At 46.1% G+C, this 15,607-nt stretch overlaps 1 protein-coding gene across 1 annotated transcript in view; it reads right to left on the minus strand.

The window, feature by feature from the left end:
* LOC138567101 (solute carrier family 22 member 20-like) overlaps positions 1-15,607 on the minus strand; it is a 481,778-nt gene that overhangs the window by 129,970 nt on the left and 336,201 nt on the right. The window contains exon 8 of the mRNA XM_069644971.1: positions 6,361-6,575. Within this exon, the coding sequence (XP_069501072.1) occupies positions 6,361-6,575 (215 nt within the window). The remainder of the gene's footprint in view (positions 1-6,360; positions 6,576-15,607) is intronic.

Consider the following 15,607-nt stretch of genomic DNA (forward strand, 5'->3'; position numbering starts at 1 on the left):
CCGCGCCTCCTCCTCCAAAGTCCTCCTCCACACGTCATCATGGCTTCAGGGACTGCATCAGTCAGAGCCCGGTATCCCCCAGGCATCTCAAGCACTATGCCAGGATGGGCACTTTTGACAGGGTTCACATTGTGCCGGTGTTGCACACAGGTGGTTCCAGTATGTCGCAAAGATAGACGTTAGTTGCAATATTTCAACATAATATTTTATGGGGCTATGCGGAGCAACAGGAACCTGTCACTACATCCAGCACTCTACCGCCCTTTCTACTAACTTTTGACTCGCTGGACGGATTTGGATGAAATATCACAAATGAACATTTTGTAATGGGAACCCACATATTGGAAATACTGGAAACGATTTGTCGAAAAATGTAAACTTCATTAAGAAAACTAAAAAAATGTTTTTGGCCTACTCCCATTCATTTTCCCACAGAGAAAAAGTGCAATTTGTGGGAAGGTGTAGTGCAAAAACTGCTGGACTGATACGGACCAAATAAGAAACAACTTGGACACAAAGCCTTGACTTAATTTCCTTGACTGGTTTGGGGTAAATCCAACCAATAGTTTTTTTAAATATTCAATGGAAAAGGGGTGCCCCCTGATAAAAAAAATAACAATGGGCCTCATTACGGGTCGGGCGGTCCGGAATTAACAGTGGCGGTAAACCCGCTGCCACTGATAATTCCGGAACGCCCGATCCCGAGTCCTGCAGGCGGGAGGTGATCTTCCCGCCAGGTCTGACCTGGCGGGTTGAACACCTCCCGCCTGCAGGCGGACATGGAAACACCAGCACCATCACGAGATGGCGCCGGTGTTTCCACTTCCCCCTTCCCATTGAGTCCTATAGGACTCAATGGGAATGAGGATTTACACCATTCCGCCTCCGGGATTCCCAGGACACCGGGGTCGTAATGCCCTGGTATTTCCGGGAGTCACGTGGTGGAATGGTAATACGAGTCCGGCGGTAACCAGGCGGTTTTACCGCTGTGGTTACCGCCGGACTCGTAATGAGGCCCAATATATCTCCCATGGAACTTTGCAGCAGAGAGGCTGAGAGGCTTTTCAGAAATGAAAAAAGCTGCAATTTTTCCCAAAATTGTATTGCTAATAACATTTGACTCACTTGATGGATTTGGATGATAGTTTCCAAACAAACATTTGTCATGGGCCCCCCTCAAACGATACATTTTGTGAACAATTTGTTAAAAATGAAAACCTTATTAAGGAAACAAAAAACACAGTTTTCTGCCTACTACCATTCATTTTCCCATGGAGACAAAGTGCAGTTTTTGAACAGCCATAGTGCGAAAACCATTGGGCGGATTTGGACCAAATAAGAAACAACTTGGGAACAAAGAGTTGACTTAACTTCCTTGACTGGTTTGGGGTAAATCCGTCCAGAAGTTTTTTAACATATTACACAGAGAACAGGGTGCCCACTACTCCTTAAAACCTGTCTATATATCAGCTCTGGTGCTTTGCAGTAGAGAGGATGGAACGTTTTGCTTGATTCAAGCAATTCTTGTGAAAATACTGGTAGAAACCGAAAAAAAGTGTTTAAAATGCTATTTGGAGGAGGAAAGGAGATGCCATGAAGCTTTGGAATGAACTCCCTAAGGAGCTTAGAGATCCTAATGACACTCTCGACTTCAGAAATAGGCTAAAAAATCTTCTGTTTGTTGGTTTATCTTTATGGCGAAGACTGCATGAATCTTGAGCGATTGCCGAGGCAATGACACAAGAAGCACTCGAAAAACAATGTGATTCACAGGAAGTGCTATGTGGTAGGGGGTAATGGGAGATGGCTGTCAGGGAGGGAATACTTAATAAAGGGGAGTAAGGAGACCTCGTAAAAAGAAGGGGTACACATGTTGACTGCCTATGAGGACAGGGAACACTTTAATTTCAAGACTTTTTTCCTGTTACTGCAGGAATTGGAAAACCGTCATGCTACCGCAGGAATTTCTGTTATCGCAGATTATCACTGTGAAATTATCACAGAAATAAGGAGTTAAAAAAAAGGTTTCATTTCTGCAGCACCTACATCATCTACTGGACAGGGGGCAATGGGTGTTTGTTAACAAAGTAATGGTGCAACATGGCCAGTGGCCATGGCAAGTGGGCCGAAATAAAGCTATTGATGCAACATTATGTACAGTGGACACGGCCAAAGGACATGGCTAGTGAGACCTCAAGAAACTATGCAACATGTTTGGCCGTGGCCATGGCCATGGCTAAAAGCCATGGCTAGTGGGCCTGAAAGAAAACTATTGGTGCAATATGTACAGTGGCTATGAACAAAGGCCATGGCTACTGGGCCCTGAGAAAACTGTAATATAACAAAACCCTTGAAATTCAGTGAAAATTTTAGTTTAGAGAGAGGTATGGTGATAAGATTTAATGCCACAAAACCCTTCACATTCAGCAGATTTGTAAAGTGATGACCACCTTATCTCACCGGCCCCATGTTGCAAAGCCCATGATCCCATACATAATATAGCAGAAGGGCTTCACAATGGCACACAAAGGGGCATCATGGGGGACGCCAAGTTAAGATGCTTATGACTTCCCACATCCGCTGAATTTCAAGGATATTATGGTGTTAAATCCGATCAACTTACGTTTTTGCACTGAAAAAAAATATATAGCTAGAAAATTAAACAAATCCATATGCAAAGAACTACCTAGAAAACACTAAAAAAACTACCCCTGTGGAGGTAACACATAAAATGCAGAACATATATGTGATAGCACTCTGGGTACTGTAGCGGGGATAAACAGGCAAGAATTTCAACATGATCACTTTAAAAAGGGTAAGTCTTTGGGGAAAGGTGATCAGTTACAATGGCCCCAAAATGTACTCTGGGGTCTGGGCCTCTCAATAGTACCTTATTCTGTCCTAGGGCAGTTCAACAGCATCAAACCAGATATCTGGGTGCTATCCTTGCAGGTCAAACCGGGTTTGAGTATGGCGGGGTTGCCTTGATCCTGGTGGCAAGTCAGTATTTTCTCTGGTTTGAAGCAGAGTTTGGTGTGGTTCAAGTGTGGTGTTTGAGCGGTGCAGTTCGACAAGTCCACCAGGTGGGTTCGACAGGTGAGCCGGTTCAATACAATGGTTACTGCTGAGTCTAGTTGATTTCTCAAATAATGCTTTAGCAGTTTGAGTTGCAGTCCAGGTTGGTTCAATGCTCAAAGATGAGGTGGTTTGAAGGCTTCTGCAGTAGTTAACTGTTATTCGAGCTGAAGCAGCGTTGAGCACAGTTGGTGTGATCCGCCGGCAGACCAGTTCGATTCAAGCAAGCAGTGCTTCGAAGTACGATGAGAATTCAAAAGGCAGCACAGCGGGTCATGCGTGGTTTCAAGGCTTTGAGACATGGGGCCTCATTCCGAGTAGGGCGGTAAGGGATACCGGGCACCGGTAAAGAGACCGGTGCCGGCAATCCCTTACCGCCCTACTACAAGGTCCCTTAGCGGGTCCTTCCTTAATGCCTGGTCTGACCAGGTGTTAAGGACGGGACCCATTAAGGGACCTGGGCGCAAATAAAGTGCTTGGCATACGTCCTATGGGGGTTCAAATCGGAATGGGGAATGGTTTGGTGAATGGGGACTTACCGGTCCCGCCAAGGTCGGACTGGACCGGTAAATCCCCATTTCACCAATCCGGACACGGTACCGTTATTGGTGGTAGTCATGGCGCAAATAGCGCCATGACTACCACCAACCTCGTAATGAGGGCCATGGTAAAATTTGGTTCCTGGATCATTGAAGAGTTGAAACAGGACTCCAGACTGCTATGGGATTCTCAGATTACTGCGATCCCCAATCCAGCAGCTAGGCAACAAGGCAAGTCTGTTATTCTTCACTGGCAGGGTGCAGCCCTTGGACCAACAAGACACCACCAGTGTTTGCTGGGGATCGCTGGGGGACAGCACTATATCTTCACCTCACAACTGGAGGATTTGTAATAAACTGCACTCCCAGGAGGGGGTCCAACACATTTTTCTGTTCTTCTTAAAAGTCCAAAATTAATCACGGAAGTTAAAAAGGCACTGTGGATTGGAAAACAGCAAGGCTGTTGACAAGGGACCAATCACTGATGCTGTCACTGATGCTGTCACAACCGTCCCCTGCCTTCTTGCATAATACCCAGAGAGCCTTCTTCTGCAGGAAGTGCAAGAGACAGGGAGGAAACAGAACCCCACAGAAAAGCCAAATAAAAAGAAAACCTTCTTAGTTCCAATCTGCCTCTTCTGACTACTCTAACCCTGTCCCCTTCCCAAGCCAGCAGCTTTAAAGGTTCTTTAAAGGTTCTTTGGTGTGCAGATCCCTGATGTGATGTGATGCAAAATTATAGAAGGTAAATTTGGGTAAAGTAATTACAGGGGGGAGAAGGGCAAAAGGGGCAGGTGTGTTTGCAATAGAAAAAGTGGTACATTTGGAGAAACAAATTCGGCAAAATGGCAGTAAACCTTCATAGATCCAAAGGCCTTTGTATTGCAACTGTCCTTTGAAGCATGGTTCCCAGGCGTTCTCATGGTGAGAGCTCCCAGGATTGAGTGGAGGAGTTGCACTACCTCCCAGAGGATCAAAAGGTGATCTGCATCCTGCTCAGTGTCTCACCTGCTGAGGTAGACAGGCAGGCATGCCATGAATCCACATACACCTTACATAGCTGACCTGGCATGTATGCATTCACCATGCCAACATCAGGTATGGTTTATTCTTAGAGTTTACCTTGCAATCAGACAGGTAGGGCCACAATTAATATGTTTTAGATCAGAGGTAATCAATTTAAATGAAGCCTCTCTCTGCAGTGACTTCGTGTCACAGCAGCTATCAAAATGACCCATGTGACCTTTGAACATGCCCTGTGCCACAGGAGAGCAGATGCTGCAGATGTCAGGAGACTGATGCTGCAGGGCACATGTGTACACTTTGTTTTTGGCATGGAGCATTTAGGATAGGGTTTGGGTAGACTAGCCTTTCTATGATGGATAACCCATATTATTATTTAATGAAAATCAAAACAACGTTGCGTTACCTCACCCGTATCCTTTACAATATGTGGCTTGGTTGTTACCACTTTAGTGTCTGTGGAACATGTATGCAAAATATTAAGATGCATAATAACAGCCTTGAGAACCACCACTATTGAGGTGCAAGTATGCAATGCTGAGTGTTACTTCATCATTGAAAGCCAAATTACAATTACTGCAGGATTTTAATCCTGGATTCTTTTGATTAGGCATTCAACTGCTTTTCCCTTGTTCCTGGTGTTCTCTACTACTAATTGATCACCCTTGTGTGAGTTGTGTGGGTTTACCTGTCCTTTATTAGCAAAGCAATCTCAATGGTTCCCAAAAATAGTTAACAGTTGTTGCTGCAGGGGTGGTAATAATGAGGGCAGTAGCAACTGGAACCTCTCTGGCAACTGAAGGGATGAAAATCTGTTTGCAGTAGATATTTCCTCCAGCACGTCATAAATTGTGCCTGTTGACCATTCTGTTTAATTCTAGAAATAGAGGTAACTGTGGGCGTATCACTGTTGTATGTATGTATCTCAATTGCCATATTGTGTGTATGGTCGCTTCGTGATGAGGGGCGCTAGTTATTTCATAATGCCTCGGATGATCTTGCTCACACGCAGACTGAACATTTGTAGTGTTCATATTGCCCCCGGGTAAAGAAAGTGCAAAATAAGCTGTGATTTCTTTTTAATGTGCATTTTGTTTTAGGGAAATTTGATTTAGTCTGCACTCAGGGGACTGTTATCTCATGCGACAATTGGCAATTTGTTTCCCATCCACAACCTCCATGGTCTTCACCTTTTGAGTAGATTTACCTCCCATGTCTATATTATGTAGAAGTGATTTGATCTGATTAATTAATATGCTTGTCCCAGCAGAGAGAGGTGCTAAACTACAGCTATCCTGCATACAGCATAAACCTAGTCACAACACCTTCTAGGACAAGTGGGCAGCTGCACAAATCAGATTAGTTGATATCATAAATCAACCGGCCATACTGTTGCTCTTGCAACTCCTCAAACAATTGTACCAATCCAGTTTGCCAGCCACTGATCTCTCTACTCATCCCTCTGCAGATGCCCCATTCCCCTGATCACCCTACCCATTCCAGCTACATCTGCTACCTCTGCACCGTACCTGTAATCCCACTCAGTGCATCCCCTATGTAAAACACTAACGCCTTGACCTGGCGACCAATGGAACAGGAGCACAATCTGAACCCAGCACATGTGCCTATGATATAGATATCAGACGGCACCAGTGGGACACATGCTGACCTCAGCACAAAGCACAATAATCCACCAGTGAAAGGATATGTTCTGTTGCCTCACCTTCAGGAATAAATAGGTTAGCGAGGATCATCAGACCCGACAGGATGAGCGAGAAGGACTGCGTAGATCGACGACCAAACCGGGTCATGGTAAAAGCAACCAGTATCTTTGAAGGGAAGTCGATTGCACCAAAGCACGCCTGGATGATGTAGATGTTGAAGCCGAATTTCTGCAGGTCCATGCTTAGACCATAGTAAGCAAAGCTAATTGAGAACCTGTGGCCAAAAGAAAATCTCACTGTTATACACAGTACCTCAAGCTATCTCTTAAAAAGCTTCTAACAAACAATGAGTCCCAGTAATTGCTAATAATTGCTGAATGCAATTAGCTTATCAGGAATTGATCTTTTTGATATTGACTCTAAATGTATTGATTTTATTCCTTAATTCAAACATGATGGAAGATGATTGAAAAAGTTCCTTCTTTTTTATTACAATTGACCAAGCGCCTTTTGGGGTGGAAGGACCTCGGCTGATGCATTGCTCTTACTACTCTCTAGTGGCATTTAGCACACTGGGGAACATCTGCTCTCATCAAGTCCTACACTAATGTCTTGCTGTCAAGGGCGTTAATTCTGCACCAGTACCAGAAACTCGTTGAGGATCATTATGAGTTTGCCGGCAAATCGTCTGGCGGGAAACTGGCAAACCCACCTTACCGTTACCAGTGCCCGATATCCCAGTGTTTCCAGGATATTACGGGCAGTAAATTCCCATTCCATGGAGTCCACTGGCACTCCATGGAATGGGTATGCTGCGATCACCGGCACAGGTAGTATTGGTGCCAGTGATTTGATCATTTATTTGGCGGTAGGGGACTGAACTCCTGGCAGGTCAGGCCTGCCGGTGGTTCACTGCCCCTACCGGCGGGGTGTGCTGGTCTGGTAAAAATGCCAGATCTGGTATTGAAGGCTTTTTTCCCTGCATTTTTACCAGACCAGGACACTCGTAATGAGGCCTATTGGCTCTTACTATGGACCAGTCACCACTGCGGCACCAGCGTCACTCTATTCCTACCATAATGAATCAGACTGCCTAATGGGCATCATTGATGCACCACTGACTGACCCCTCCAGGAATTCAGCAGGCACTATATTCAAACCATCACTGGGGTGTAATTACTAGGGGTGTACCAAAATTCATCTTCCAGTAAGTATTTAGCCGACTTCCGGCTGAAAATTAGATATTCGGCTTCAACCAAATTCTTTATTAATTATCACTCGAAGCCGAATAGTTAAGTACTGCTTTTACTGCATGCCTGGAATCATTCATGCAGGTCATGTTTATCTTTTAAAATGATCATTCCACAAATGCAGCTGTCACATTTTCGATTGAGTACAGGCAGGGCAGAGGTGTGAAAGTGCAAACAAAGTCACTGCCCTTCATGTGCTTTACAGATAGACTGTTGGTGGTTTGCTGGGGAGGGGTGAGCTGAAGCAACCCTCTCAATATTTGTTAAGTATCTCTGGTCTCCCCTATATTTTGCAGTTGAAAGCCACTGAGCTGGAGTCGTTTATGACGTCGCTGTTGAAAATGTATTTACTTTAGGCGCTTAATGATTTGCTGATGACCTGTGTGAGAAATCTGAAAGTTACAGGTTCAAATCCACCAATTCCCAATCCAAATAATATAATTAAGTGGATTAATATAGCTGTTGAAGAGATCACAGTAAATTCCAAACCCTGAGTCAAATAGCTCAGGAGGTTGTGGGCCTGCAGCAAAGAACTGTATTCAGCCTGCAAGATAAGGTTATAAAGCAAGTAAGACGGCTCAGTGGGAAGTGTTCCAGTGACAGAGATGTGCTTATAATATTGAAACATGGGACCTCATTATAAGTTTTGCGGTAGCCTTGCCGGTAAAACCGTTAGGCTGCTGCCAAACTTCTGAAAAATTCTGGCACCCACAAATGGGCAATTACCGGGTCATTACGGCCCTGCCAGACCCAGCAATTGCCCATTCGCGGGTGCCGGAATGGAATACTCCCCATTCCCATTTGAGCCCCATAGGGCTCAATGGGGATGGGAGGTCGGATGCACTGGCACCATTCAGAATGGTGCCAGTGCATCCGACATGTTCTGCTTGCGGGTGCCGGTATGGCCAACAGGTCAGACCTGGCGGCCGTAATGGCACCCGCAAGCAGAACTCGTAGTTTTCCGGTCCGCTATCTACGATACCCACAAGTTTGCCGGTACCGTAGTTACCGGACCGGCAAACTTATATTGAGGCCCATAGATTACAATTCCTGCCCTCCAACTTTCTTATGCTGCCAAAATGAGCCCCTTTGAATTGAATAAAAGTGACAGATCTTACTAAAGAGTGTGGCTATTTTTTGTTAACCAAAATGCCTGAGTCTGTGGTTGCAGAAATATTCCTCCCAACATTAGAGCGTTAAAGAGAGGGATATTAGTGTAATAAAGACAAGGAGATACAAGTTTACAATTTAGAAACATTGGACCAAATGGAGGTAATAGTGAAATAAATAAGTAAAATAAACATGCACATGCCAATGAAAGATCTGAAAATCAGCACTACCCCGTCCCTAAATGTTCAGCCGAGAACCATCTAGGAATCAGCATTTCCTATATATTTTTGTCTGGTTTCTTTTACCAGACCCCAAAACACTCCAAACATACCCCACCCTAATAAGAAAGAAAAATACTATCTTTTAAAGAAAAATACATTTTTCACATGCCTCGTCCCCACTCAGAATGAATGGCTTTAGCATGGCAAAGGTTTGCATTCAGTAGCACTTCAGCAGTCAGCAGGGTGCTAATGGATGTAAAGCTAATTTTGTGTTTCAGTGCCTTGCTGGAGCAGAAGGCTAAAGATGGGCAGGCCCAGAAGGAACATTTGAAAGTACAAGTAGACACATCCCAGTCTCCCCTCACAGTGATTGCATACATGCATTCTATACTTTTGTGTTAGCCTTAGTTACTTGTGTCCTGCCCATAAAGCAACACCTATGACTGGACAAAAATACAAACTGTGCTGTTATTTAGAAGTTTGTTTTCTGATAGTGTATTCCTTCCAGGGTTCAGATAAACATCTTCTGTCGACAACAAAGAAAAGAAATGCAATAAGGAATGGATGTCCATGGTTTAATGTGCATTTTTAATTTACAAAGTGTGTTTCTTCTCTACAAAACTTCATTTATTTAAAAAGGCAACTATTCGGCTCCGTTTTCGGCTCGAGCCAAGTACTTTTCCAACTATTCGGTATTCGGCCAAATACCTAAATCTACTATTTGGTACAACCCTAGTAATTTCTGCATCACGGATTGTCTTGTGGATTCAGGGCAGGAGCTGGATTTATGCAATCACTCAGAAAATTAAATACCAAATGCTAAAATGTAGATTTTTTTTTCTTTCCGTGCAATTGTTTGCAGGGAGTCCCCCGCAGCCCTCCCCATAACACCCTTTACCTAACTAAGTACACTAACCCACCCCCCACATATAATTGCGGCAAAATCTGAGAAAAAGGTTTGCCATTTTTGCATTCAGTATTTTGGTAGGCGCAGTGAACGCATGATACGCATCGGCCAGTGCCATTTTCCAACTTTCTGTATGGAATCACTAGGCCTCATTCCGAGTTGGGCGGTAAGGGTTTACCGGCACCGGTAAACCCTTACCGGCCTATTCCGAGGTCTCTTAGCGCGACATGCAGAGGACGTGTGGTCTGACCATACGTCCTTTGCGGGTCCCGCTAAGGGACCAGTGTGCTAATAACGGGCACGCTATTTGCGGACCCGTAATTAGCGCCTTCCCCATTCCCATTGAGCCCTATGGGGGCTCAAATGGGAATGGGGAATGGTTTACTGAATGGGGACTTACCGGGTCCTCCAAGGTCGGAATGACCCGGTAAGTCCCCATTCAGCCAAACCGGACCCGTACCCGGGTTTGGAGGCAGCCATGGTGCTAATAGCACCATGGCTGCCTCCAAACTCGGAATGACCCCCACTGTAAATATTTGGGCCCTCTGGGAATAGCACAATGGTTATGCGCTGCATGCATGCATGTGAACACACTGTGTGTGCAGGGCCAGCGCATGCAACATTTCAAAGCAAACAATATGATGGGCCTCCAACTGTCGTAGTGCTGTTATTCGTTTACCTTTCTCACATAGTTGTTAACTGCAGAAAAAGCTGTTCTTTTAAAGGTGTTTGGATTGCCATCATGCATATCAATTAAATGTAGTGCAACTACAGAGCTTGTTTCTTTTCTTTTGATCACTGGTACGTTTTATAGTATGATCCTTTAAATTTAAATCAGACTGCAGGAGCATTTCAAAGTATGTACTCACAAATGCTGTATTGCAATTAGTTCAATCCTGGATTTGGTGTCACCATTGTACCTCTGTCACATCATAGACTTTGTTAGTATATCCATGAAGAGGTAGTTATCTTGTGGGGCATACCAATACATTCTGGGGAGCTCATGTTGCTCCAGTAGGTAATTTCATGACCGGGCCTGGTATGATATGATATGGCATTTATAACGCGCCTATACACAAGTGTTTCAAGGCGCAACAAGGAAAGGGAGTGGGAACAGAAGGAAGACAGAGACAACGCTCTTACTATGCTTTGTGACATTGAGATGGTATGTTGGCAGTCAGGCATAGCCAGGTCCCCGTTGCCAAATGCCTGTCATTTGCACGGCAGAGTGCATCTGACCAGGGAAAAGGCGGCATACACACATTCATGCCGCCTTTTGCCTTTCACTTTTCCACTCCGCCATGCAAAGTGAATAAACGCTGCCTGACATGCTCACTGTTTACTTTTAATTGTTGATTGATTGATTGATATTTTATTTCTATCGCGCTCGTACACAATGGTTAACTTTGCTTACCATTCGTGCGTGGTAAGAAGTGTTCACAATTGCAATTAAACGCTGCCCAACATGGAAGCATGTCAGGCAGTGTTTAATTTTACTTATGAACGCAGTTTGGCATGCGCTCATGGTAAACAGCGTTCACAGTTACGATTAAACAATGGCATTGTTGAATTGTAATTATACACACGGCCTGCCATGATTGCGTGTTGTTGAGTGCGTCACAAGTGCAGGTCTTCTCTTGCCACAAGCAACTACCAAATATGAAACAGTGATGTTGTTACCTTTGTGTTTTCTTCTTTTTCCTTTCAAGTACAGGGTAGTGACTAGTGATGTAGAGCAGTAATGCTGGGGGACATGGTTTATAAACAGGTGGTTTATCCGTGAACAGAATGCTTGATGACACACACACATTGTTCTCACAGTTAACTGCCGGTCCGGTTCAGAAACCTTTGTGGAGGGGGTGACAGTGTGTGGAACAGTTCTACCTGTATGAAACAACAATGCCTACAACAACGCCGCCTAACCTGCTGCAGTTTGATCCCATGTTGGGAAAAAACTGAAATGCACAGACTGTGTACTTGTCTTGCCAAAATGTCGAGAGCAAACATAATTACAAGTGTTCTTAATTAAGCCTGGGTAAATTAAATAAATAAATAATAATAAAAGTGTCCTGAGCGAGGGTGGGGAAAATAAAGTAAAAGCAGTCCGACTTACGATGAAAAGTACTGCATGCCTGCAATAAGGCATGAGAATAGAAACAGGTTTACTGTAAGTACTGTCTATGTATCACTGACTCCGTGGACATAGAGATGAGAGACACTTCTATGGACGCTTAGGATAGGACCTGATTTACAAAAATGTTTTCAATTGGACTTTCCCATTAAAAAGCATTTTTGTAAATCAGGCCCTTAGTAAATTGTGTTTATCTTAGATCAAGAGGCCGATTCATGGAATTAATGTGCGCTGAAATTTTCGGCGCAAGAGTGCGAAAGCGTGCGAATCGCAGTGCAAGTGCGAAAACCGCAGCGAAACCCGCGCACAGCGATTCATGGAAGTCCGTCTCCAAACAGCGTGCGCTAAGCGCACAGCGAAAGCACACATCGCGCAGCGCACACAACAAAAGTAGGCGGAACAGGGGGCGTAACAACGTGATATGATATGATATGATATGGCATTTGTAACACGCCTATACACAAGTGTTTCAAGGCGCGACGAGGCAGGGAGGGGGGAACAAGGGGAAGACAGACAACGATCCTACTAGGCCAGGTGTCATTCAGATCGCGCAAGTGCAGGGGTGGAATGGGGAACAACGCGTGAAAATGTGGGTGTCACGGGGGAAGTACAGGAGGCAAATGCGCGGAACACCCACACGCGCATCTACAACACGTATTCATGGAATCGAACGGGGCTAATGCGTGCGCCAAAAAAGATGCGCTAATCCGGAAACACGTACGCCAGCAGGAAGCAGGCGTACGTGGACCCGCGTAGCATAAAAGTGCGCGCAAACAACAAACAAGCTCAGACGCCAAGATGAATATACCGTTCCTAGCAGCAGTGGTCGTGGGATACCGCAGGAGGAGGAGGATAGTCAGGACCAGAATTTTTACACCCAGGACCAGCCTTTTTGGGATGCCTGATGGCCAGGTGTATGGGAGGTACAGGTTTCCACCTCACATAATACTCGACCTGGTGAGTGAGTGGGAGGATGACCTCACATCACCCACCCTGTGCTCCCAAGCACTCAGCCCCCTGGAGAAGGTCCTCAATGTACTGCACCTCTTGGCCACTGGATCATTTCAGCGGACAAGTGCTATAGTGGGGAGGGTCACAGGCCACGCAGTCATGCTGCCTACACCAGGTGTTGGCCATCATGACTGCACGCCCATCAGTCCGCAGGCACATATACCTGCCCAGAACATCAGCAGAAAGGCAGGCTGCCATCCAGGATTTCTATGGGGTGGCACAATTCCCCAAAGTGCTAGGTGCCATTGATTGCACCCATGTGGCTTTACGTCCCACCCTGGGAATCTGGGTACATCTATAGAAACCGCAAGCACTGGCATTCCATCAACGTGCAGGTAGTATGTGATGCCAAGGGAATCATCACCTCAGTATATGCCAACTATCCAGGGTCCACCCACGACAGTTTCATTTACAGAATGTAAACCCTAAACCGGGACCTAGAAGCTGGGCGGCATGGCGATACATGGCTGCTTGGTGAGTATAAATGCCACTGCACATGCATGCATGTCAGATACTGAGTAATGTCACAACCCCACTAATGATACCCATCACCACCTCCCCAGGGGACAGTGCCTACCCTCTGAGCACCCACATGATAATGCCAATTCGGAACCCCACCACGCCACCCGAGGTAAGATACAACACAGCCCATATTGCAACCCGGGGCATAGTGGAGCGCACATTCGGAGTGCTCAAGTCACGCTTTCGCTCCCTTGACCGCTCTGGTGGGCAGCTGTTATATGCTCCCCCAGTAGTGTGCAGGATCATAGTGGCAGCATGTGTCCTGCACAATGTTGCAGTATGCCGGGGCCTGCCGGTGGAGATGGTGGTGCCCCCACATCCCCAACCACATGCATGCCCGCTGCGCATGGGAGGGGAAAGGGTATGTGGTGAGGCAGCCCGTACGCAGCTGGTGGCTAATTGATTCACATAAAATCACACCCCTGTGGGGTGCACACAGCCCTGGCACATACCAGCTGACAATCAATGATGATGACATAAGGGACACCCAACTGTCACAACCATGCCATCCTGAGATTGGTCACCTGGAAGTGTTACATTGTGTGCATCCCTACCTACCCAAACACCACCAATGCTGTGTCGTCAAAAGACATACATCTATGCTGCTAAATTCATTACCCCCTTGCTAAATACAACATGAGAACAGCACCATGTCACCCAACCCCTCCCCAGCTCCACCACCAAACACACCATGGCATGTCATGCAATGTGAAATCAAACAAAGCAATGCACAAGACCTGACACAAGTGTCACAAAGTACACTGTCCCTAATGGAAACTGCCCACACACAATATGCTCCCAGTAATGTATAACTAACAGCACACATTACCAAATACTTACCACCAACACAATGCTGCAACACACCATGGAAAAATGCAAAAACATGACAGTACTAAGTTCAAGTAGTGGTAGTCTTACAACCTGAATACGCCAGCACATCGACCCCTTACAACTGTAGAGTGTTGCTGCTACGCAAATGTCTCAGTGTACTGCATACAACATGAACTGCATCTGCATTGTGAAGACATGAGGAAGGAACCTGCAGATTAGGAAGAAGACATGGATGCAGAAGCACATATCAATACACCACGCAGTGTACAATACAACAACAATATCCACTAGGGATGTTTACACAGAATTGACTACAGACTGCCCACACAGCTCATGGGAGCCCAACGTCACTATGTAATTCACTGTCACTTGGTCTCACCCTTTGCAAGCCCATGGAAACGGGAAGCAGGAGGGGTGTGTGTCTCACGAACCCAAGCATCTAACCCAAACTCAGGACAAGCCTGCATGTGCCCAGCTGGAATACAGTGGATGCCCACGGGAGCCACACAAGGCAACACACTGAAAAAAAACAAAAATCAAAAATGGCCATGTGGGGGCCAGGGGGTGTGGGGGAGGCCACCTAGGAGATTCGAGGACAGGGTGCACACCAACACCCACCTGCGTGGATGTTGCGAAAAAGAAAAAAAGCCTCCTTGGGCTCATGGCCTGCACGGCTATGCCATTGTGGGAGAACTGCTGTCGCTCTGCTCATCCTCTGCTGCTGCATCAGGAGGCGGTGGCACTATGGGAGGCAGCCCACACAAAGCCCTGGTATGGTCCTCCATGGCAGCAAGCATGCGTGTCTGGAAGGTCTGATTCTGGAGGATTAAAGTGCGGAGATCCCCATGCAGCACATCACGGGTTGCCTGCATTTCTGCACGCATGGCCTCGCGTGATGCCCGGATCTCCTCACGTGTTGCATGCAGCTCAGCTGAGAGTGAACGTGTGAGCTGCTCCAGCTGCTGTTCTGCCCTTAAATTACTGGAAGCCTCAAGTTCTACCAGAGTCTGCTTGAGGTTATGTAGTTCTACCCTCAGGGCTTCCCTGTGGCCCTGGGACTCTATTGATATGGATTTGCGCAGAGTCTCCAGTGCCGCCCGTCTGTCCCTGTTGGATGTAAACATGTCTTCCCTGTGTGATTGGCAAATGGAGTCTGTTGCCTGCTGTTGTTGCTCCATCTGCCTTTCAGGGGGGATAATGGAAGTGGCCACCCTCTCCATTGCCTGAGCCATCATTTCTACTGATGCTGCCTGTTGGGTTACCATACCGTACATGGAGTTTTCCCATACAGTATTGCCTGGTGGCGCACGGCCACCGCGTCGA

This window comes from Ambystoma mexicanum, chromosome 2p (assembly GCF_040938575.1).
Source record: "Ambystoma mexicanum isolate Mex_15411 chromosome 2p, UKY_AmexF1_1, whole genome shotgun sequence".
NCBI classification, from domain to species: domain Eukaryota; kingdom Metazoa; phylum Chordata; class Amphibia; order Caudata; family Ambystomatidae; genus Ambystoma; species Ambystoma mexicanum.